The 26172-nt window shown below is 39.6% G+C and overlaps 1 protein-coding gene across 16 annotated transcripts in view; it reads right to left on the reverse strand.

The window, feature by feature from the left end:
- REPS1 (RALBP1 associated Eps domain containing 1) overlaps positions 1 to 26172 on the reverse strand; it is a 77858-nt gene that overhangs the window by 34659 nt on the left and 17027 nt on the right. For 9 of the 16 annotated variants that reach the window (XM_080665290.1, XM_080665298.1, XM_080665284.1 and 6 more), the window contains exons 2-8: positions 10697 to 10820; positions 8918 to 9114; positions 8638 to 8791; positions 8016 to 8140; positions 7325 to 7487; positions 6993 to 7056; positions 4629 to 4783 (exon numbers count right to left, since the gene is read on the reverse strand). In XM_080665290.1, coding sequence (XP_080521416.1) covers positions 4629 to 4783; positions 6993 to 7056; positions 7325 to 7487; positions 8016 to 8140; positions 8638 to 8791; positions 8918 to 9114; positions 10697 to 10820 — 982 coding nt within the window. The remainder of the gene's footprint in view (positions 1 to 4628; positions 4784 to 6992; positions 7057 to 7324; positions 7488 to 8015; positions 8141 to 8637; positions 8792 to 8917; positions 9115 to 10696; positions 10821 to 26172) is intronic. The other 7 variants (XM_080665288.1, XM_080665295.1, XM_080665294.1 and 4 more) reach the window with 3 other exon arrangements.

Here is a 26172-nt window from a genome sequence, read left to right on the forward strand (position 1 = left end):
AGGAGGCAGCTGATCGATGTTTCTCTCTCATCGATGTTTCTAGCTCTCTATCCCTCTCCCTTCCTCTCTGTGAAATATCAATGGAATATATTTAAAAAAAAAAAAAAAAGAGAGAGATATCCATCTACCTAATAAAAGAGTAACATGCTAATTGACTGTACCTTCGCGACGCCCACCAGCCAATCAGGAGTATGCAAATTAACCCAACAAAGATGGCGAGTTAATTTGCATACACAGGCACCCAGTGGCCGGGGGCGGGATACTTGTGTCGTCGCCATGGCTACGATGCAGGCGTTCTGCACCACCCCAGCCACTCTGGGCCTCTGGGCAGCATAGGAAGGTGGAAAGGTGGTTCCGGGCTGGAGGGGAAAGGCGGCTCTTTCCCCTCCAGGCAGAAGCAGAAAGGCGGCTCCAGGCCGGAGGGGAAAGGCGGCTTCAGCCAGAGCAAAGGCGAGAAGGCAGGCCCATTCTTACATGAATCTTCATGCATTGGGCCTCTAGTCTATACATATAAAAGGCTAAGCGACCATCTGACTAGTAGCTATGACGCGCAATGACCACCAGGAGACAGAAGTTCAACACAGGAGCTGCTGAGCTGCAGTGACTTGGCAGTGGGGGTTCTCGGGTGATGCACCCTGGAACCAGAGAGGAGGGAGTCCGATTCTGGGGTGTGTCACTTGAGAACTGCCCTCTCACAATCCGGGACTCCTCTGGGGATGTCGGAGAGCTGGTTTCGGCCCAATCTCCGCAACCTAGGCCGAGGGACCCCACCTGCTGGAGGGACCCTGCTCACTTCGCAGAAGCCCTTCGAGCCACTGCCCTAGGTGCAGCTGGCCAGAAAGGAACTGCGGGAGGTTGGCTCCAGGGCATGTCCAGCCCGTCTCGTCCAGTCCTGCCCCGCTGGCTACCTTCTAATTAATTTCCTTTCAACGTACACGAATCTGTGCACCGAGGCACTAGTTTTATCAAATCTTTACATATATATATATATATATATATATATATATATATATATATATATATGCCTAAGCAACCATTCAACTGTTTGACTGTTAGCTATGACACGCACTGACCACCAGGGGGCAGATACTCAATACACAGGCATGGAAACATGGAACAGACTGATGAATTTCAGAGGGAAGGGGGAAGGGGAGAGGGCGGGAAGAGATTAACCAAAGATCTCATATGCTTACTAGAGGCCCGGTGCACGGATTTGTGCACCGGTGGGGTCCCTTGGCCTGGCCTGAGGGGATTGGGCCAAAATTGGCAGTCTGACATCCCCCGAGAGGTCCTGGATTGTGAGAGGGCACAGGCCAGGCCGAGGGACCCCACCAGTGCACAAATGTGTACAATGGACCTCAAGTAATCACATAAAATACAGTATATGTAAAACTGCGACTGTGCTACAACAAAGAAGATTCTTTGGAGACTGAGTTTAAGATGCAAAGCATCACAACATGCTTTTTTTTCCCTTTAAGATACACTACTGTGGTAGGCTAGGAGGTCACCTTAACCTTTTTTTATTTTAAAGAAGATAACCATTCTTGGAAGATAAACATTCTTTCTTGAATTCAGCTTCAGAAAGCTGTTCCCACAGATGAATTTTTATATGCTTTCTTTTGTAAGATAACAAAATTCAAATTTCCCTTTTATTTACTTCAGTTGCCATATTCAGTGATGACATTAAATATACGTATTTTAATTCAGGTCTGTGTACGTACTTATACCTATGATCCTTAGCAATTTTATTTTGTCTGCTATTTAATACCATAAACTTGTTCAAATAATTTTGGAAAAAATATATATCTATCCCACCCATGTTTGTATGCCTTTAGAAAGCCTAGCTTGTTTCTCCAAAAAACTGTAACTCAAGTCATCACTTTCACCATCTATTTTTCTATGAGTTATTAAATTATAAATACAAAATACTTGTAGAGTTAATATTTTAGTATATCCCAACATCACAAACATATAACAAAAGACTATATTTTCAAAGACAGAAATATGTTAAGAAAAATATCCTACTTTAAAAATGGCACACATTTAGCATTAATTCACTCAGCAGTTATTTACTGAGCTACTTAGCACATGCCTGCAAAGTGCTAGATCCTGGGGATACTACAGTGAATATGACACATTTCCTTTTTTTTCTTTCTTTTTTCTTTTTTAAGAAACTCAGAATGTAGTGGTGGAAAGAGAAAAAAAAAAAACAAACAGTGTGACAGGTGTCACAAATAAACAGCACATAGGAGATACTATGGGAGATCAGAGAAGATAGTAACTACTTTTGTCTGAAAGTCAGAAGAGCTCCATAGAAGAAATATTTATGATAAATTTTTAGGTCAGCCAAAAGGAACTGCTTGGGTGGTTTCCCCTTCAACTGTGAACTTCTAAAAACACAGCTATTTAAAAGGATTTTTACAGATCTTGATTGATCCACAGTGTCACATAACAATTTCTATAAAAGTACTTGTGGCATATAAATCTCAGGCTTATGATAGCTGGGAGAAAAAAAAAAGGTTAATCATTCCCTCAACCCCAAATTAACAAAATTCCAAATTTATCACTTAGTGATTAGGCAAAGAAGATTTGAATTTAATATTGTGTGGTCAAATGTTTACAATAAATTTCATCAGAAAATTACACAGATTATGTGCAAATGGTAAAAAAAACAACTATGAGTCTTTGATACCTTTAAAATTATAATTAGAATTAAAATTATAATTAGATGGTCTTAGGCGACCCTGCTAGCAGTTCTCAACCTGTGGGTCGTGACCCACAGGTGGAGAACCGCTGCTGTAGAGCCTAAGACCATCGGAAAACACAGATATTTGCATTACGATTCATAACAGTAGCAAAATTACAGTTATGAAGTAGCAACGAAAATAATTTTATGGTTGGGGGTCACCACAACATGAGGAACTGTATTAAAGGGTCGCGGCATTGGAAAGGTTGAAAACCACTGGTGTAGAGGTATATGCAGGGAGAAAAATCAGTGTGACTCTGTGCAAAACAGATCTAATAGGAGTAAAAAGAAAAATGCCCAGAAAATAACTTCTACTTAAATCATTAGCCTTAAAATTCAGGCAATAGATCAAGTTTACAAAGAATCCCAGATTTTATTTAAATGAAATAAAGAAGGGGAAAAAAGACTACATGCAAAAGCCAGATTCACCCATCTATATGCAACAGATAACAGAATCAGACAAGTCTCAAGAAAATGACATACAACAGAATAAGCTTGATTTAAATTATACTACGCTGTCAGTTTTTAAAGGATTAAAGTCATAGAAAAACTCTAGACACAAGGCCTAATTTTAAAATCAATGGCACAGTAAGTCTGTAGCTACCACAATTTCTTCCCTTTTGGCTACTATGAAATAAACCAAATGAAGTTCTTTTTGTTTATTTTTTCATTAGGTAAATCAAAGTACATTGAGACAAAATTACCCAACAAAAATACTAAGCTTTTAGCTCAAGTCAGAGGTTAAGAGATACCTAATAACTGCCTAAAATGATCAGAAAAATTCTAGGATTCTCATAGGATAATGCTTCTAAAAAACTAAAAAACCCTAAAATTTTAAATAGACTTATTGGTTAATAAAAGGTCCGTGTGTTCAGGCCCTGAAATGTGAATAGCATCGAATACACATTTCAGGTGGGAAAACAAAAAGAACTTGCCCAAGGTCACAGGAATAATTAGCAAAACTAGAAGTACACAGATTCTTGAATCTAAGGAGGCAGTCCTCTTTTTGACAATAATAATATGCATATGATTCCTACTGCATAATTTACACAATAAAGTCAGATCAGATGCAATTCTGGGTTACACAGAAGCTTCCCAATAGATGAATACCCTTTTGAGAGCCAAATTCTGTTTTAACTTCTCTTTTAAAAAGTATAAAATTCCTTCCATCATAATATGTAAAAAAGAATTTAGGTAGAAAAAATAAAGACAATAATTTAGTTTTAATTAGACTCACTAATTTAACATTAGATTTCCTTTTATTCATTCAGAATTTAAGAAAAATGTACTCATTTTTTACCCCCTATATTCTTTTTCTTTTAAAATAAAACTATCTGTAAATATTAGCATCTATAAAAGCATTCTTGTAAACATGATAACAATGTAGTATTATCTACATCACACACAAAATTTCCAGATTTCTTTAGCATCTGAAGAAATTGGTTTTTTAAAAGGAAAATGCCTGCATACTTGCAAAGGTCTAATGATAAACCAGGTTATTTCCCTTCAACAAATTAAGATGCATTAAATGGAAAAATGTTGATAATGAAGACAGGCTACTTTCTCCACTTCAGACAATAAAAAATGTAATTAAAGGATGACAAAATAACAAGACACTGTGAAATGCTCTTCAAATCTCAGCAGGTCACAAGTGTAAAGTAAAATAGTGGCATATATTCTTTATCTTTGTTTACAGTTGACTAAACAGACAAATTATTGATCCAAGTTGAGGCTGTACATCTTATTCTAATGGCAAATGTACATGCCCTTGATGAAATGTCTATGCTTTTAAGCTAAGTTTTAACATCTAGATTTTGCTTTGAAAACCAAGTGTCATTTTTCAAGGCATGCAATCAGGTCTCTTCAAGCTCCTGGATCTTACCTGCTGAGTCTTCCAAATCAATCAGCTTGGGCATTAAACTTTCAGGGAGTTTTTCTGGTAAGTCATAGCCATTCTTCCTAGCAACTACCAGATGAAAAGCAGCACAAAACTCATCCAGTGTTAATGCTCCATCTTTATCAAAGTCTGAGAGTTCCCTAAAAGAAAAACATCAGAAATAGAATCATATTCTACTTTGGATCCCTTTATGTCTCAGAAAAAAAGAAAAAGAGAAATCCTTTTCCAGAAAAAGTGCAAGCAAACAATAATTTAAAAAATCCCGTAGATGGGAAGATGTGTAACAAAGTGAGTATAGCAAACGGTTATCTGTAGATTACAGGCTTTGGCCATGTGGGTGGTTTAAGGCACAATTCTTTCAACTTTTCTAAGTGCTTGAAATTTTCTTAATAAAATGCTGAAAAAAGAGCCCCCCCCCCCCAAAATAAGGTCACCAAAGAAATGGCCTTTAACACATAGATATCTTTAGATACAGAACTTAGTTGAAATCAGGCTTATTTAATAAGTCACTAAAAATTTTTTAAACTTTGCTTTTAATGTTATTAAAAGTCTATATGTATGTACTTTAAAGGATCCAATACAATTACAAGGCTTGATACAAAAAGACAGCAGCCCCACCCTGCTATCCTTCCATTTCCTAGATGTAGGAACAACCATTTTTTTAAATTTACCACTTTAAACTATAAATAGCATGTATATATTGCTAGTTCTTAACTTTTTGGTTTTGGCATTATCTACTTATCTTCTACTATAGCACTCTATGCTACTAAAAACCCTAGTAATAAAATTTAGAATATAGAGAAATATCATTACATCTAATAAAAGAGTAATATGCAAATTGACCGTCACTCCAACACACAATATGGCTGCCCCCATGTGAACACAAGATGGCTACCACAAGATGGCCTGCAGGGGAGGGCAGTTGTGCGTGATCAGGCAAGCAGGGGAAGGAAGTTAGGGGTGACCAGGCCAGCAGAGGAGGGCAGTTGGGGGAGACCAGGCCAGTAGGGAAGGGCAGTTGGGAGGGACCAGGCCTGCAAGGGAGGGCAGTTGGGGGGGACCCAGGCCTGCAGGGGAGGGGAGTTGGGGGGGACCAGGCCTGCAGGGGAGGGCAGTTGTAGGCAATCAGGTCAGCAGGGGAGGGCAGTTAGGGGTGACTGGACCAGTAGGGGAGGGCAGTTGGGAGGGACCAGGCCTGCAAGGGAGGACAGTTTGGGGGGTGGGGACCTAGGCCTGTAGGGGAGGGCAGTTGGGGGGACCAGGCCTGCAGGGGAGGGCATTTGGGAGGGACCAGGCCTGCAGAGGAGGGCCATTGGGGGGGACCAGGCCTGCAGGGGAGGGCAGTTGTAGGCAATCAGGTCAGCAGGGGAGGGCAGTTAGGGGTGACCAGGCCTGCAGGGGAGCGCCGTTGTGGGGGACCAGGCCTGCAGGGGAGGACAGTTGAGGGGGGACCAGGCCTGCAGGGGAGGACAGTTTGGGGGGGTACCCAGGCCTGCAGGGGAGGGCAGTTGGGGGTGACCAGGCCTGCAGGGGAGGACAGTTAGGGGTGACCAGGCTGGCTAGGGAGGGCAATTAGGGGTGACCAGGCCAGCAGGGGAGGGCAGTTAGGGGCAATCGGGTCAGCAGGGGAGCAGTTAGGCATTGATCAGGCTGCCAGAGGAGTGGTTAGATGGTGATCAGGCTGGCAGGCAAAAGCAGTTAGGGGCAATCAGGCAGGCAGGCAGGCAGGCGAGCGGTTGGGAGCCAGCAGTCCTGGATTGTGAGAGGGATGTCCCAGATTGGAGAGGGTGCAGGCTGGGCTGAGGGACAGACCCTCAACTGTGCACGAATTTCGTGCACTGGGCCACTAGTGTAGATATAAAATGGAAACAACACTTAAGTTTACCTGAAAATTGTTTTTAAAAAGCAATTTGTGATTGAAATTTAATGACTGATTCCAACCACATAGCAACCATCCTGAGTCTTCAGTTGGTATTTAAATGGGTGTTAAGCACTGTTCTTAAGCTCATGGCTGGTACAGGACTTACTAAATTTGTTTAAAATCAAATGGAATAAACACAACCATGTATGAGCAAACTAGCTTTTATTCCATGCATTATACTAGCAATAAGAAACAGCTACTATAGCTTAAAGACTTTTAGCACTTTTTAAAGAACTATTCTACTGGTATTACTTTATTTCTTTTCTAGAGAGTGAGAGAGAAGCTGACTATTTTAAGGCAATACTGAGTCATAAGAACATTCTTTAAAAGGTTATTCTAATAGTTTATTTTTAAGGTTAAAAAAATCTACCTGCTGGAAACTCCTTTGAAATAACCCACATTACCCAAGTAATATACACCACACTTACCAAATATGAGAAAGTTCAAGAATAGGAAGCTTTGATTTTGTAAAAAACTCTTTAGCTGCAGATCCTGAAATACAAAACAGTGTTGTTTAGCATTATTCTGAACTTACAGACTCAAGAATTAAATGTGGTCTTAAGACCTTTTTCATTGAAAAAAAAGGTAACCTTAACATATGTATATGTCATGTTTTTGGTCTCTAGTAATTATAAACTTTTTTTAGACAATTGGAGAATTATCTTTTATAATCTCTGACCAATAAAACCATATCTTTGAGATTATGAAACTGAGACTTTGAACTGTCCCATCTAGAAAAATTTGTTTTTTAACAACTCACCTGGAATAAATCCGTTTAGATCAGGCTGAATGGTTTTAAACTGATTTACATAATACTGTCTTTGTTCATCTGTTATTTTCCAGGGATCATCATAGCTACTGGATTGCCTACGAATTTCATTGGCAGTTGTAGCTGAAGCTACAGTTCGTACTGTTGTCTGGTCCTGTAATGAAACATTTTTTCCTCAGTACAGTATTTATCTATATGATTACATGGACCAAGATTGCTGGGTTATTTATCTTTGCAAGTAAAACTTACTTTTGTGGATGTTTCAAATATAAGAAGTCTTCACAAACTCATCAGCAAATCACATACTTATAATCAGGTTACTAAGTGTTTTTGGACAATGATTATATAAATGTATAGAATGACAGCAATGTGTAAGCAACGGAAAGTTATGGAAATGTGCCAAGAAAGCCAAGCAAATATATTCCTAGATGCCAAAACCTTTCAAAAGTTCACTAAGAAATTAGAAAGAAAATCAGCCAAAACTTTTAGTGAAACATTTCAATGATAAGACTTAAAGAAAAGGCACAGAGTGGAGTTCTGGTTTTTGTTTGTTTGTTTTGTGGTTTTTAAATAAAAGTGAACTTGCATTCATAAAATTTGCAACAGCAAAATATAAAAATAATGACTGCAGCAGTATTTTGAATGAAGCAAATAAAAATGCAATACTAATAAAATGTCACACCTGGACAGAAGCAGGATGCATGGTTAAAAGAGTACTGGTTGGTGGAGTATCTGCAAAACTGACCCAGTTTTCTTGAGGTGGAGGTGGAGAATGCCCTGACCACATTGCATCACCAGCAGCAGAACCTACAAGCAGAATGGGCAAACATGCTGACTCACTTTTAAAGAATATAAAGTTATTAGGTTTTTTTATTGTAACAATTCACCATACACATATTATATAAGTTTTCTTTCGAGTTCTAACTTTGTAGAAATGTTAATTTCCAAAATGAAATATTTTCTGTCAATTTAAAATTATTTCATTTAAATCTTTTAAATTGTTACTGAAACTAATCTAACATATATATAATATTCTAGGAAATAATCACTTATTCATTTTACCTTCAGAGAATGCAGTGTCTATAAACTTTTATCTAAGCATCATAGATATAAATAAATGCAATTACCAATGTTCAAAGTGATACATCTACTTACAAATTTTCACAGCTGGCATTTGCTTCCATTTAAGGCACTTAACTTATAATTAAAAATTTTCTTAGAGGCAACTCTTAAAGGAATGTTATCAAGTTTCCTTCAATTTACACCTTTAATAAGTGACTGTTACATCTAGAACTTGTAAATACCTGATTGTGCGTCACCAAAGGGAGACCAAAATGGCCCAGGTCCTGCAAGAGGCCTCTCACCATTTCCTCCACTGGGATGACGGTTGTGTTTCCTCCATGTGTGTGGAGACGTTGGTGGGGACTGCTGTGGTGAAACTACTGGAGATGCAGGCTCCTAGAAAGAGTACCATTATTTTTAAATTTTAAGATAACATTGTCATTGTTAAGGCATTCAGTAAAAGTTTTAGTGTAAATATCTACACAGGATGTCAACTAATAATACTGACAAGCATGTGACTACCTGTTGATCTGTAGATGTACGAGACTGGACAGTATCATGGCTTATGGACCCCTTTTTCACTTGCCCCCTTCCAGGTGGTGGAGGAATAACACCAGAATAAGACCCTTGATTTTCAGAATCTGAAGAATACGAGGCTGCATGGCGAGATTCCTGTTCGTTCTTTGAAGCAACAAATCTTGGCAGAGGAAGGTCCTTTACTATTAACAGCAAAAATAATTATTACTTTAAAATAAAAAATGATGCACACATTAAAACCTGAAGAGGTGAATTAGATTAGAAAGAATTTTTGCAAAAGTGATACAGAAACAAAATGTCTATCACTACGAAATTTTATTCGTCCTCTTCCTTAAATTGTTTAGGGAGACCCTAACCTAGAAAGAAATAGTAATACCAAATTGTCCTTCCAAGGGGTTATAAAAATAGCTGTATTAAATGTCCATTGCATGTCTGGTCCTATGTTTACATTCATTACCGTATCAACCCTGCAAAGTCCCTATTTTACAGGTAAGCAAACTGAGGCTCATTGACAGTAAGTGACAAAATCTAAACCCAGGTCAGTCTGACCCCAAAGCCTATGCTGTTTCTACTCACACTAATTCTCTAAAGTAAGATGTTCGAGTTCTAAATATAACACAGAATATGTCACTAAGTTTGAGACTAGATTAATCCAAACATTTTCATGGCAGAAATTCCTGAGAATATCTTACTGTTCACCTACCAAAGACACAGTACAAGCAGCTCAATCTATCAACTTTAGTCTGGCTTACTTCACTCCTACAGGCAGATACTTTACATTCTATTTTAAATAAAGAAGAAAAATAAAAAACTAAGAATTCCGCAGGTCAATCTGGACCAGAATAACATAGCAGAATCATTTTCAGAAGAAAATGTACTTCCTTCCACTATAATTCCCTGAATCTCCCCTAGAATTTCCACACTATGGAGGGGATGAAGTTTATTCAGTGTGTACGCAAAGTACTCAAAATTACCTGAAAATAATGTAAACTCTTAACACGAGGAGAAGGATGCGTGTCCCACTAGAGGCCCACAATGAGAACCTCCAACTAAGCTGGCATTAAACACTGAGCACTTAAAACTAAACTGTACTAACACTACTGTATAAAAATCCTAACATTACAGAAAATGTAGCTCTCTTTCCTCTTTTCCCTAAGAAAATCACAAAACTCTCTGCATTTAAGTGCTTACCTTATAAAATTTCCATCTACTTCATTATCAACACACCTCCAAATAATAGAAAAACAAATTTTCCTAGGTGATATGTATAAGACAGTCAGATGCTTATAACTAGGTTTTAATATGCCAATATTTTAATAGTATCTCTATCAACCAGAAAGTTTCGGTTAACTAATGCTTTCTAGTTTTATATGGAGCGTTCAGTCTTCACAAACAAGAAAACAAAGTATAATGTTGCTTTATACTTAGAAAAATATATAAAGAAAGCATATATGAGGGTCACTGCAATGCACCTTTTATTTTGATAAAATTACCTAAATTCTAAACAAGTCTTAGTAAATTTATGCTTTAACAATCACCATTTTAACAGTTTTATACAATGAAATATGCAGGAAGTACATATATGTCATAACATTTAAAATAGGTATGTATTCTATTCACAAATTTTAAATAGCAAGGTGGTGAGAATGAAGTCATGACATTTTTCTCAAGGTCACAAATGCCACTGTAATATCAGAAAGACTCAACTTCATTTGTGACTTGAAGTCTATTTTCATTTCAATTACTAATGTATCCCATATTTACCTGTATTAATACTTTCCACTCTTAAAGGGAAACCAGACTGGGCAACAGCAACAAGTTTCAAAGCAATATAGAACTGACTTCTTCCAAAATAACCAAGTCTTGTTGCACCACAAAGCTCCATAATCTATAAAAGAACACAATGTAACATAAGATTTATGACAATAATTCTTTGAATAAGCAACTAACTTCTGTTGATAACTTCTCCAAAATACATACTCTCACCTGACGACCAACTTCCTCAAGTTTCAGGTTCATATGTTTGAAAACAAAAAGGCACTGACCTTAAATAAGAAGATTATCGTTTGCCTACTTATTAAAACCCATGTGCTAAACAATTTTATTTTATTAGAATAACTATTTTTTCTTAAGAATCATATATATATATATATTTAGAAACACTCTTCTACATAAACATTGTGCATACAACAGGGTCATGCAACTAACAGATTAGTATGCAGCCATTTTAAATAATAGTCAAAAAATGACATATTCAGTGGGAAGAAAGCAGGACACATTTAAACCACATAAACACAAATCTGAAAACAACCAAATATATGAAAATTCTATGAGAAATTTTGTTAAGTGAGATTAAGAGTAGGACTTTTGCCTCTTATTTTCCAGATTGTATTTAATGTGGTTATACTCTTTCCTTTACAACAATAATTTTTGTTTGCTTGTTTTGTTTTTTTAAAGCAGTTAGGCTTTCAAGGATCTACATTGACATTCTAGTCATTCAATAAGCATTTCTAGACTGGCTATAGCAATTACATATCAGACTACAAAAGAGAATTTTATGTTACAAGATTAAATTGTAACGCCAAAAGCTAGAGTAGATGTCTATTATACTGACACCAGAGGCCCGGTGCATGAAATTCACGCACTTGCGGGGGGTCCCTCAGCCCGGCCTGTGCCCTCTCGCAGTCCGGAAGCCCTTGGGGGATATCCGACTGACAGCTATGGGGAGCGGGCCTAAGCCGTCAGTCGGACATCTTTAGCACTGCTGCAGAGGCGGGAGAGGCTCCCGCCACCACAGCTGCACTTGCCAGCTGTGAGCCCGGCTCAGGGCTTCTGGCTGAGCAGTGCTCCCCCTGTGGGAGCACAATGACCATGAGGGGGCAGCTCCTACATTGAGTGTCTGCCTGCTGGTGGTCAGTACATGTCATAGCAACTGGTTGTTCTGCCGTTTGGTCAATTTGCGTATTAGCCTTTTATTATATAGGATTATAATCTTTAAGTAAAATAAGCACTAAGTATCCTTATCTCAATTTCTCAAAATACATAAATTCCTGTAGAAAGAAAGCATATTTAATCTGTTTTCTTTTCCCTAAAACATTCAAAGGAAGATTAAGATACCTTGGATGTTGTGATAGTAAGTCAGAAGTAAAGTCCATATTTATTAGAATTCAGAAAAGCACCTATTAGTGGTTAAGTAATGTATAACAATGATCATTTGTTTACATGCACAAGAAAATACAGTAATCCTGACTGTGATTGATCAAAACTGGAAGAATTTCCTGTTTCTCCCACTAAGGGATATCATTTGTGTATAAATTTAAGAGTAAGGAAGATAAAGAGGCAGGTTTACATTAAAGGAACTAGGAGGAAAAGGAGGGCTAGAGAGTTAAGGAAGGAAGGGCACACAGGCTTGCAGGCTGCACAGGATTTCATTAGGATTATTGCCCTTATTCACCACCCTTTTTTGCCCACTTGACACCCCTTAAGGGAAACATATAGTTTATTTATCCTTGTTACATCTGTTTCAGGTACCTGTGGGACACTCAGGGGCAGTGAAAGGAAAATCAGGAGAGCACCACAACCTAAAGGGCAGGTATAAAAAAAAACCTAAGAAGAGGCAGGGGAAAGGTACAAAAAGGAGAAGCAAACTAAAATTACCAGAAGAACAAAAACTGATAAAATGAATTATGGAATAACCATATAATAAGAAAACTATGCAGCCTTTAAAATTCACTGCTTACAATATTAATGTTATTAAAACAAAAAGCAGGATACAAAGCAGTGTATAAATATAATCCCAACTTTACTAGACATCTATACTAATAAAAGGGTAATATGCTCATGTGACCGGGTCAACCGGCCATCTTCCAGATGTCTGCCTTCCTTCCGGACAAAGCCATGGTAGTGGGGGCCGAGGCAGAGGCAGTTAGGGGCGAGATCAGGCTGGCAGGGGAGGCCAGTTGGGGGCGATCAGGTTGGCAGGGGAGAACAGTTGGGGGTGACCAGGCCTGCAGGGGAGGGCAGTTGGTGGTGACCAGGTCTGCAGGGGAGGGCAGTTGGGGGCGACCACGCCAGCAGGGAAGGGCCGTTGGGGGCAAGATCAGGCTGACAGGGGAGGGCAGTTGGGGGCATTAGGCAGGCAGACAGGTGAGTGGTTAGGAGCCAGTGGTCCTGGATTGCGAGAGGGATGTCCGACTGCAGGTTTAGGGCTGTTCCCTGTGGAATCAGGCCTAAACTGGCAGTTGGATATCCCCCGAGGGGTCCCAGATTGGTAAGGGTGCAGGCCGGGCTGAGGGACCCCTTCCCCCCACGCATGAATTTCGTGCACCAGGCCTCTAGTCTATAATAAAAGCATAATATGCTAATTAGACTGGATGTCCTTCCAGACAACCTTCTGGACAAAGCTAGGGCTGCGAGGGAAGGCTGGGTCCCGGGTGCCAGAGGGAAGCCGGTGCAGGCAGCAGGGCGAAGGAAGGACTACTCTTGCACGAATTTCGTGTATCAGGCCTCTAGTGTACATATAAATGGCAGTGAATATGCCAGTGTTTATTTCTGGGTGCTGAAATTAAGGAACACTTCTTTGTTTTCATTACATGAGTCTGTATTTACTACCAAATATATGTGTGTGTGTGTGTGTGTGTGTGTGTGTGTGTGTGTGTGTGTGTGTATATAATATAATTTACTCAGGAAATTAATAAATAATTTTTAAAAAGTGAGAAACAGCAGGGCCAAATAAAAAGGGAGGAAAATGTACTCTATATTTTGAAGTTAGGAGGTGTTTGCTGCTTGAGTAGAGATATGGCAGGGTAAAATCTAGTTTGCAATGGGTTAAGGAATGAACTGGAGGAACTGAAGTAAAAAGACAGATATTAAACAGGTTAAGATGCTTGGCTCTGAAACAAAGTTTACAAGGGTAAATTTGCTTCTCCCTAAATCTCAGAGCTGGTCAGTGGAAGAACTGGCACTAGAAACGAGTTTTTTTAATTCCAAACCTAAAGGATACTATCTTTTTACTGTATTAGACGTAACAAAATTTTAAGTTTGCATGCCAAAAATTTCACCCCAGGAAGCATGAAAAGAGTTTGAAAAGGGGGAGAAAAATGGCTCAAAGGCAACATTTGCAGTTATTTCTTTACAACTGATCTTGGTTGTGCCACCTAAAAAACTCACTTTATCACTAATTATCTCTTCAAGCTATCCCAATTTTAGGGGCCACAAGCTCTTGAAAGCAGGAGAAAGGAGGGAAGGGGCTGTGACATACAATTTACAAAAATAATTCCTAATGAAACAGTATCAAGAAGTCTGATTTATCATCACAATTTGTGAATTAGACAAAATGTGTCATTAAAGAAATATTTGGTACCAATTCCTAAAGGCAAAACTGCTAGACCAAAGTATTCTTATATTTGAAATGTAACAGCTATCTAATTGCCTTTCAAAAAAGTTACTAAAATTTATTCTCCCACTGTCAGTATGAGAGTGCTTGTTTCTCATCTTTTCTCCAGTAACTTGAAAAACCACTCACACATTTGTATTACTAGAGGCCCGTGCATCGGTGGGGTCCCTTGGCCTGGCCTGCGCCCTCTTGCAATCCAGGACCCCTCGGGGGATGTTGGAGAGCCGGTTTCAGCCTGATCCCCACAGGCCAGGCCAAGGGACCCCACCGGTACACCGGGCCTCTAGTATGCATATAAGATCTTTGGTTAATCTCTTCCCACCCCACCCCCCTTCCCTCTTCCCTCTCGAGTCATCACTCTGTTCCATGTTTCCATGCCTGTGCACTGAGTGTCTGCCCCCTGGTGGTCATTGCACATCATAGCTACTGGCCAGTCAGCCGGTTGCTTAGGCTTTTATATATATATATATAGATTTCTGGCTCCCTATGTTACACAGTTTTGTATAGCTAATCCTAGACCTCTTTTTTAATTACTTTAGATTTATAATATTTAAATATCCACAATAAGGTTAGTGCAGCCCTCAACTTTTTCCCCTTATTTAAAAATTTCTGGGCTATTCTCATATGACTTATTCTTCCAAATAAATCTTTAGAACCATTTATCAAAATAAATTGAGATTTTAATTAGGATGGCATTTATTTATAGTCATAGTTCTAACTTTAACAGGATGACATCTAGTGTTTTATCATTAAAGATGATACTGGCTAACACCCTACAACACCTTTGATATATTAAGAAACTATTCAGCTAGTTCCACTCCTCTAGGAGTTTTGTCTTTGAGTTTCATAGTTTCAAAAATCACAAATAGGTGTTAATTTTATTTTGTGCATGTCTGGGCAAAAAACTAAGAAATCCTAATTTTTCTCTTTGGTCTATTAAGATTAATAATTCTAGTAATAGAGTTCTTAAACATCAAACCATCCTTTGATCTCTAGAATGAATTCTATTTAGTAATGGTATATTACTTTAAAAACATAATACTTGTAAAATTTTAACCACAGTCTTAAAATGATTTAGCTTTTAAAAAAAGAAACCCTGTATGTGAAAGGTTTGGCTTTACTGTTTTCCTCTCTGGTCTGAAATTCTTTCAATAGATTAGGAATTATGTACTCCTTAAAAATTTACAAGAATTCACCTATGACACAGGGTAGACTTGTGTATCTTTGACATGTGTCTCCATATTATTCCTTATTATTTGGTATAAACTAGGTTTTCTATCTGTAAAATATATAATTTCCTAGAAAATCATTTATTGCTTCCAAAATTTGAAATTTATTAATTTAGCATATTATTCAAAGTAGTCTCATTAATTTAATGCACTCTCTATGGTAATTTTCCCTTAATGTAAATTTCGCATATTTGTGCACATGCAACTTTCTCCAGCCCAGTGAAACCACTTTAATTGTTAAGACACAGACCCCTTCCAATCTAACTCAACTAGGAAACCCAGCTGGTGGTGGCTGGTATACTGCTGATAGTTACTGTGAATTATTAAGCTTTATTTTCTTAACTTATAAAATGAAAGGTGCTAAGGATATAGAATGAAAAGTTCCTACAATTCCCATAAAAAAATAACAATTCCTTTCATAAGTTTTTTCAGCTAGTTCCACTTTGCAACTTTTCTACATGTATACATATGCATGAGCACACATATGTAATACACATAATTTTTACAAATACAGGGTCATTCTGTTATGGGTGGAATACCTTCTGTGTCCCCACCTGTTACCAGTGGAAGTGGAGTTCTTGCAATGCTGCAAAGGAAAGGAATTTCCTAAGACTCACATAGGAGGATGAGTGATCTTTATTTCTGTGGAATTAAAACCCTGGGTTTCCAAGGTCCCATTTCCCTCTGTCCTGCCATGGAAAAAGTCCAACCTTGTCTCCATCAGGGACAAGATTAAGGCCACTGCCCAGTCTCCACTCCAGTGGAGTGAAGTCCAGTCTAGCATCTGGCTAGTTAAACTTCTGCTCCCAGCAGTCCATTGCGAGTGGGGTCCACGTGGCCATGGGCAATGCGGCTGCTTAAGATCACATGGCAAGAGAGTGCAGGTCACGGAGCAAGAGAGTGCAAGAGTGGGCAAGAGGATAAGTGAGAGAGAACTCTTTGGGGATTATAACCAGGAGAATTGATTTCGCTACTCTGTTCCATAATATTTACAAAAGAGCCACTCACATCTAGGAAAATAAACTAGATTATAGTTTACTTTTATGCCTATAGAGATCAATGTGACAAGCAAGTCATCTGTATCATTCATACAGCACTTGAGCAAGTTATAGAACTTCACTGTGCCTCAGTTTCCTCACAGCTTTTGGACGAAAGGGGCCACATGCTAATCTGACAAGCTCAGGGAAGGCCTGCATGGTGGTCTTGCAAACTCAAGAGACCTAAAGTAACCACAAAGGACGGTCTGACATTAAACTTTAACTAAAAGCAGTTATGGTGGGTAGTTACATCCTAGGCTGGTATCTTCACTGACAAAGTCAACCTTTACCTTAACTGAGCCTGTCTTTTTGCATCTATAATAACATACCCTTGAAATGTCTGGGTAACTTGTAACTTCCCTTTTTCTGGACCCCTTGGGGCACAACTGAGAGCCAGGACAGATACCACAAATTCCTTCATTATTATCATTATTCCTTCATTATTAATTGTTCCTGCACCCACCTAAGTATGTGTCTATTATTTTATTTTATATCCAATCCCAGGGGTTTCCCTGCTTGCTTTATCCCACCTCTCTAGTCTATCACCAATGGATTTCATGTAACCCATCTACGTCCCTTCCGTTGATTGCAATGTATAAATATAGATGTAACCCACCATTCTCCAGAGCATTATCTCAATTCGTTGAGGTTCCACTTCCCAGCATATGTCGACAGTTTGGCTCAAATAAACTCACAAAAATTCTTTACAGGTTTGAATGTTTTTATGTTAACAAGGTGAACTGTGGAAATATACTACCTCATGTAGTTGCTGTGAGGATGCAATGAGTCTGTATTTAATAAAGCATTTTAATAACAGAGTCTGATCTACAAATATCATTATTACTACTTTTTCTTCATTACACTGATCATAATATACTGTCCACAGTCTAGGACTTCAGAGACTAAGTCATTCTTGAAAACCACATTTTCTTGAGAGCTAAGAGCTAATGCCTTTAAGTACCAAAGTGGGTTTTATTATATTTTTGATGAAAAGTCTTCTAAATTAGAGGATGCTTTCATGCCTTCCTAAGTATTTTGAACTTCTGATTTAAGATAATACACCGAGCACAGGAATTTATCCTTTCCCTTCAGAAATCTTATTAAAATGATACAGGGTGTAAAACCACAAAAATAAGTAAGAGGGAAGGGGGAACAACGAGTTGACAAGAAATATCAATAAAGTTTAGCAATCAAAAAAGCAGGTGGAGTAGCACCTAATGTAATAAGGTGGAAGAAATAAGTGCCAAAAATACCCATAGAAAAGAATCAATCTTCCCTGTAAAATCCAGGGACTCACCCAGAAAAGCTAGGGTGAGCCTGGGACAGAAATTAAAATCCCTATTTCTACAGTTGCTTACAATACAAGCAATCAGACTTTACCCTCCAAATGAAAACAAACAAACAAAAAACTGGAAGTTATATCTCTAAAAAATAAAATGTCAGGGAAATACTAAGATGGGGGTTGTTGCCCCAGAGAAAAGCCTATGTTTCTAGCATTTAGTAATCCTTCATAAGAGTCAACATCCAATCTACTCCTAAAGGCAGGCAGGCAGGCAACCTTTTGAGAAGCTATGCCAAGCACAGAGCTCAGTTATAGTTTTCTATTTGAAACAGGAATTTTTAGAGATGAAATAGGCAGGTTTAGGGAATTTTTAGAATTGGGGGTCCATGGGGAAAAAAACACAGGGCTACAGAGTTGCAAAGGGTACATTTCCATAAGACAAGGGAACAGGAAGCCAGCAGAAGTTACATTTCCATAGGACAAGGGAACTGGGAGTAGCAAAAATGACTATATTTACAAAATAAAGGAGGAAGAAAGCCCAGAGGGAATAGGAGAACAATGAGGGAGGAGGGCCTCAAATGCCCCATATGAGGTTTGACCTTTGAGCTCAGGAGTTACTACAGTAACCAATAAGGGACTAGTGACCAATCAGAGGGGATATCAAGGCACCAAGAACTACAGCCTTTATAAGTGGGGGGTGAGGAGGGGACTCGTTGGGACTCTTTCCCCCTCCTCACATGGGAGTCTGTGCTGTGAGATTCTTTCCCCCTCCCCACGTGGGAGTCTGTACTTGTTCTTCAACAAATTTCCACCTTTGCTATACCATCTTCCGTCCGTGGTTTCATTCTTCAACTCTGATGGACAAAGAATCCGGGGAAGCCATCCTGCCCAGGGAAACACCGAGTGTTCCAGTCCAAAAATCCGTATCATATTGACTCATTCATTATGAACAGGTGACCAAAATTCAACCTGGGCATGTGTCCTTCACCACAATTGAACCCAGGACCCTTCAGTCCGCAGGTGGACACTCTATCCACTGAGCCAAATCAGCTAAGCCCGTAGTGGTCGGCAAACTCATTAGTCAACAGAGCCAAATATCAACAGTACAACGATTGAAATTTCTTTTGAGCGCCAAATTTTTTAATTTTAAACTTCTTCTAACGCCACTTCTTCAAAATGGACTCGCCCAGGCCATGGTATTTTGTGGAAGAGCCACACTCAAGGGGCCAAAGAGCCGCATGTGGTTCACGAGCAGCAGTTTGCCGACCACGGGGCTAGGGCATTTGTTTTCTGGCAAAGTGGGAGACAACTGAAGAGTAACCAAGGAAATTAATTCAAAGAAAATGCATTATTTCATCCTTCACTGGTGTTATCAGGCACAGTCCTTACATATAGATTTCCACAGTATAAGTGAAATCTAAAACACCTCTTCCTTCTAAAAGTCAGTATTGTTCCTGCTCCAGGAACTTTGCACTTGTTATATCCTCAGTATGTTTGCTCTGGAGATCTTGGCTTGGGTGGCTTCTTCAGTCATTCAAGTCTCAAGTGTCATGATCTCAGAGGCTGTCCTTGAGCACCCTACTGTTTTTATTTATTTATTGTAAACATTTACCAAATGAAGGAGACTCCAGAGAACAGGGAAGATCTCTTATATTCTTATATTCCCAGCACCAAAATAACTTCTAATGCACAGTATCAATAGATTTGTTGGCTGGATGAATGAATATTTTTTTATTAACTAGGCTGCAGTCTCTTTCCATGCCTATACACAGACTACCAGATTGACAATCCTTAAGTACAGTTCCAAATAATGTTTATTAAATTTTAAAGAATAAACTTCTAAGTCTAGCATTCAAGATTCTCCATAACATAGCCTCAAACTTCCTTCCCTGTCTTATCTGGCGAATCTAGATTGAGCTCTCTTATCTCCATACCTTTGCTTTCCTCACTCACCAGATTACTCTCTAACCTATTTCTGCCTATTTAAATTACACTCTTCATTCACAACCCACCACGAGAGCCTTCCCCTTCCTGTAACATTTTCTATACTTCCTACCCATAACCAAATGACTTTTACTTTCTCTGTACTAGTACTCCAGGTTCTACCATTGAGTTATTTGTTATCAGTGTCATTATGTTAACTACACCACACACTCCCTACACTCCCGTCCCTCTAGCAAGCTTCTTGGGGGCAGAGACTATGACTTAATCCTACTAGAATCCCCTGCAAAACCTGGCTCTATACTTTGCACAGGTAGGCACTTAGTACTGAAGAGAATCGCTCCCTGATGGTGCTCACACACCCCTGATTTACCAAATTCATTCTGTTAGATAGTCTTCACTTGAATTACACCTTTTTTATTTGGAAAGATCGTTTTTAACATTTCTTTAAAAGTTAAATATTTTCTAATACTAAACAGTTTGCTTTGTCCAGATTAATTTCTATTATACATGATCCACACATATTATGTTCACCACTGCAATAAATTATGACAAGGAGAAAAGGTCAAGAAAAAAAAAAATCAATGGCAGAGAAGATAGGGACATACATCAAAGCCCACTCATTCCAACATGACTTAATTTTCTTTCAAACACTGCTGTCAACACAAGCCATGTGGACACACTAACCTCTAAAACTTTCCTTTGTTACAAAACAATTTAATTTAAATACTGAGCACAGTCCAACAAACAAGTACGTAACTAATATCCATTACTGTATTAATGAAGCATGTTTGCAGATGACTAGCGATCACCACTAACTTCACTGCCAAATTTCCTTACTGAACTCAGGTCTAAAGTGAAATGCAATCTTACCAACCCTTTCGAGATCCTTAACTGTACTAGAGCAAATATCTCAACTCACTTTCACTATAATACTTTCTTATCCAAACTCTTTAATGCTTATTTCTTGGCTTACACAACTCAAAGGATCTTTTATTTCAAGCCTGCTGCTCAAGACCACATTGCTTCTTTGCTTTCTCCTGCTATGATTTTATCTTAATTCTTTGGGTTCTTTTCTTCCTTCCACTCATACCTTCATGTATAACCTCCATTTCATATATTAACCACTGTCCTATCTCAGTTAAGGATGAGTTCTCCATGTCTTTCCCCAACAGTATTCTTAGGTAAAATAAGAAACTGTATACATTGTTGACAATGGCATACATTAATTTACAGACCACCTCAAAAATAAGAAATATATAAAATCTGTCATAACTACTATAGCAAAATATACATATCAGACTTTTCTTGAGCCCTTACTAACTATATCAGGCACTGAAATATTAGGTAAGTACTGGATAAGTATTAATCCCCCTTCTATATAAGCAAGCATTTGTAAGTGGTAAATTTTTCAATACAATAACTTTTCAGCAGGAACATTTCAAATATATTACCTATCTTCTTATCCCCCTGCTAATATTACCATAGAAATTTATCATATGAACACACTATAACAATATAGATTACTAATACCTAGAAGCTTAATAATATTTGAAAGGCAGATTTTATTCTACCTGCTAAAGCAGTGGTTCTCAACCTTTCTAATGCCGTGACCCTTTAATACAGTTCCTCATGTTGTGGTGACCCCCAACCATAAAATTATTTTCGTTGCTACTTCATAACTGTAATTTTGCTACTGTTAATGAATCGTAATGTACATATCTGTGTTTTCTGATGGTCTTAGGCTCTACAGCAGCGGCTCTCAACCTGTGGGTCACGACCCACAGGTTTCCACAGGTTGAGAACCGCTAGCAGGGTCACCTAAGACCATCGGAAAACACAGATATGTACATTACGATTCATAACAGTAGCAAAATTACAGTTATGAAGTAGCAACGAAAATAAAGAGATAATTAAAGAGATTCCTCTTAGCAATATCTGACTCTTAATTCTTTTTTAAAATTTTTTATCTATTGACTTTAGCGGGGAAGAGAGAGAAACACTGATTTGTTGTTCCCTTTATTCATGCATTCATTGGTTGGTTCTTGTACTAGTACGTGCCCTGACCAAGATCCGAACCCGCAACCTTGGCATACAGTGACGACGCTCTAAACAACTGAGCCACCCTGCTAGGGCTGACTCAATTCTTTATATTGCTTTAGGCAATATAAACTGCCATTGACAGTCTACTATGATAAGACTAGTACATATAGACCAATAAATATTTTGCTGCTTATAATCAGTATGTTATTAGTTATCTAAACAAATAAAACACTTCTGATAGCCTCAAAATGTAAGGACTCTCTGATATGAAAAATAATATGACTGCCTATAATGTTTATTGGTAGTTCAATTCAAATCCCAAATTCCCAATTACAGTAATTCTTCATATTATGTACTTTAACAACAAAAAACTTTTAAAAAAAGACTAAAATACAGACTAAAGGTAAAGAGAAAAACAACAAAAAATGCAAAAGTGATTTCAAGAATACCACAAATCAAATAAAACTTAAGGTTAAAATAGTAGAATTTGTCTTTAGAAAATATTGGAGCATGGGGATAGTTTAGTAAAATAAATCTGGCCAGTAAACTATACTTAGGGTGACCACAAAATTTACATCTAATCTGAGACCTATGCAAGAATGAAAGGAAGCACTATTTATAGTTATGACTGGACAAAAGACATAAGCTGGTATTGTCTCAAGCACAACCAAACTTATGTGTCCTTCTAAAACACCTTTCAAGATAAATGACCCCATTAAACCAATAAGATATATAAGATAACATGAAAAGCCAACATTTACAACCTGTTTCCTTATAATATGCCATCCTATATAATAAAAGCATAGTATGCAAATTGTCCCGCAACCGGGAGTTCTTCGGGGAGTTTGACCAGGGGGTGGGTTGGCCAGGGGAAGGGAGGGTGGCCCTGGCTGGCAGCGGTGGAGAACATGGCAGGTGTTGGCAATGCGGTGCTGGCAGCAGTGGAGGTGCTGTCAGCCTCGATGGGCCCCAATGACAGCGGGACCGCGGCAGGATGGTGGAGCAGGTAAGCTGGCAGTGCCAGCCCAAGGCAGGTGCAAGCAGGCATCCAATCGCCCCGCTGACTGTGACCAGTGGCGGTAGTGAGGTGCGGGGTGAGTAGGCGGCACCAGGCCAAGGCAGGTTGCCAGGAAGGGCTGCAGGGCTGTGAGGCTGGGGGCGCAAGCTAGAGCGCAATCTCCACAGGCCACCCTGAGGGACCCCACCCATGCACGAATTTTGTGCACCGGGCCTCTAGTATTCCTATATAATAAAAGAGTAATATGCAAATTGACTGTACCCCCACTACACCCACAAGCCACGCCCACCAGCCAATCAGGAGTGAATATGCAAATAAACTCAACCAAGATGGCTGCAGCCACAGAGAGCAGGAGGAAGGCTTGGGTTTCCCCAGCAATGGAGGAAGCTAAGCTTTCTGCCTGCCCTTGCCAGCCCAGGCCTCCACTCAATGCTACAAAGTTTCAATGATAGAAGATAAATAAATCCCAACAAAAAATGACGGCAGCCACAGAGCTGGAGAGCAGGCTTGAGTTGCCCCCGGCAATGGAGGAAGCCAACCTTTCTGCCTGCCTTGACCGGCCCAGGCCTCTGCTTAAGGCTACAAAGTTTCAATTATAGAAGATAAATAAATCCCAACAAAAACGGCGGCAGCCACGGAGTTGGAGAGAGCAGGAGGCTAGGGTTGCCCCCGGCGATGGAGCCCTGGCCTGCCTTGGCCTCTGCTTAAGGCTACAAAGTTTCAATTATAGAAGATAAATAAATTCCAAGAGAAATGGCTGTGGCCACGGAGTGAGCAGGAGGCTTGGCTCCACTCAAGGCTACAAAGTTTCAATTATAGAAGATAAATAAATCCCAGATACCAGGGCCTCTGCTTGGGTCGCCGGGGTGTGTGGCCAGCCTGCAAACCACCACAGGCCCCTCACCCAGGCCACCCCACGCCCCAAGGGAACCCCCACCCTGATCCAGGACATCCTTCAGGGCAAACCAGCTGGCCCCCACCCATGCACCAGGCCTCTATCCTATCTAATCCTATCTAATAAAAGAATAATATGCAAATTGAGCATCACTCCAACACACAAGATGCCGCTCCCATGTGGTCAAAGATGACTGCCCCATGTGGACACAAGATGGCCACCACAAGATGGCCAGCAGGGGAGGGCAGTTGGGAGGGACCAGATCTGCAAGGGAGGGCAGTTGTGGGTGATCAGGCCAGCAGAGGAGGGCAGTTGGGAGGGACCAGGCCTGCAAGGGAGGGCAGTTGGGGGCAATCAAGCCTGCAGGGGAGGGCAGTTAGGGGTGACCAGGCCTGCAGGGGAGGGCAGTTAGGGGTGACCAGGCCTGCAGGGGAGGGCAGTTAGGGGAAAACAGGCTGGCAGGGGAGCAGTTAGGCATCAATCAGGCTGGCAGGGGAGTGGTTAGGGGGTGATCAGGCTGGCAGGCAGAAGCGGTTAGGGGCAATCAGGAAGGCAGGCAGGCGAGCAGTTGGGAGCCAGCAGTCCTGGATTGAGAGAGGGATGTCCGACTGCCCGTTTAGGCCCGATCCTACTGGGATCAGGCCTAAACGGGCAGTCGGACATCCCCCAAGGGGTCCCAGATTGGAGAGGGTGCAGGCTGGGCTGAGGGACACCCCCGCCTTCCATGCATGAATTTTGTGCACCGGGCCTCTAGTTAAATTATAATTTTTGATTAAGGAATACTATTTTTCAGGAACCAGTTACAAGTAATCAAACTTCTGTTTCTTTTGTTTTTTTTTTAAATATTTTTATTAATTTTTAGAGACAGGGAGAGGGAGAGAGAGAAACATTGATGTAAGAGCAAACAATTAGCTTCCCCTGCACACCCTCTATCCTTGCACTCCCCTTACTGGGGATGGAGCCCACAACCCAGGCATGTGTTATAGGAATCCAATCAGCAACCTTTGAGTGCATGGGATGACACCCAACCAACTGAGCCACACTGGTCAGGTCAAACCTCCCTGTTTTCTTACTTGGAGGCTTAACTGACTATTCTAGAGTCTCAGCAATGCCTACTTAATCAGAAAATTTTAAAAAAATAATAGAAGTTAAATATTTAAACACTGGACCAGACATCATTTTAAGCACTTATAAATTAGCTCATTCGGTCTTCATAAGAGGAATTTTTCTCCCTGAAAGACAGGGACCTTTATCCCACTGTCACAGATGAGAAAACTAAAGCACAGAGAAGTTAATAACCCACCCATGGTCAAAGTAAGTGGGGGAGCTGAGGATTCCAAAATGTATTTTTACCTACTGTACTATGTTACCGCTATTCCTCCTGTAGTGGAAGGAATTGGGAGCCCACGATTTTTCATAAACACATACAACAAGTGGAGCTCTGAAGTGTGTATAGTCAGTGAGTAGAATCAGACTGAACAGGTTTAAGTAACTGTGATATAATTTCTGGTACATATTCTTTACCAGTGGTCAGGCAGCAGCAAACCTTGGCCTGGGAAATTTCTATTATTTGTGACAAAGAGATACCCATTTATTCCACTGTTACTATAATAGTTTTAATCTGTGCTATGGGCTATTGCAGGCTATTACAGGGTGAGGATGATGACAATGATGATTATGATAAAAGCTAATATAAATGGTGTATATATGTGTCAGGTACTGTCCAAGCTCAGTAACATATTAACTAATATAATCATTCTAACAACCCTAAGAGGTACTGTTTCACACTAGTAAGCCTGCTCAAGGATACACAGCAAGTAACAGAACATGGATTGAAACTCATGATCTGAACAAGTAATTTATTTTATAAGGGATCCTATTTGCCCAGAGGTAGATTCCTATAAGTTGTATTATAAAATAGTTCTGTTATATTGTAAAACAAGAATTGTTAGTTTTGGGGGGATAGGCCACAGAATCAGGTTTTGATAACTGCTTGCTATGTAAATATAGGTAACTCAGTTATCTCAAGTTTCCTAAACAACATGAAAAGATAGGATTCTATCTCTAAGATCTTTTCTATTGCAAGTATTATTTATCTGAGTGTAAATTTTATATTAAGTCTATTACATATGATACATGTAATTATAACACAAACTACCCTCTGGAAACTATTTCTGCCAAAGTTCCAGTCATATATTATGTGTTCCCTTTAAAAAATGACACAAATGTATATGTAAATATGAATTAATAGAGGCCCAATGCATGAAATTCATGCATGGGTAGGGTTCCTAGGCCTGGCTGGCGATCAAGGCCAATCTGTGGGGCAACCGGTGGGGCAATCGGAAGGTACCTGCTGGCACCCACCTTGGCTGGCCTGCGGGCAGCTCCTGTGTTGAGCAT

This window comes from Plecotus auritus, assembly GCF_963455305.1.
Source record: "Plecotus auritus genome assembly, chromosome: 4".
NCBI lineage: Eukaryota > Metazoa > Chordata > Mammalia > Chiroptera > Vespertilionidae > Plecotus > Plecotus auritus.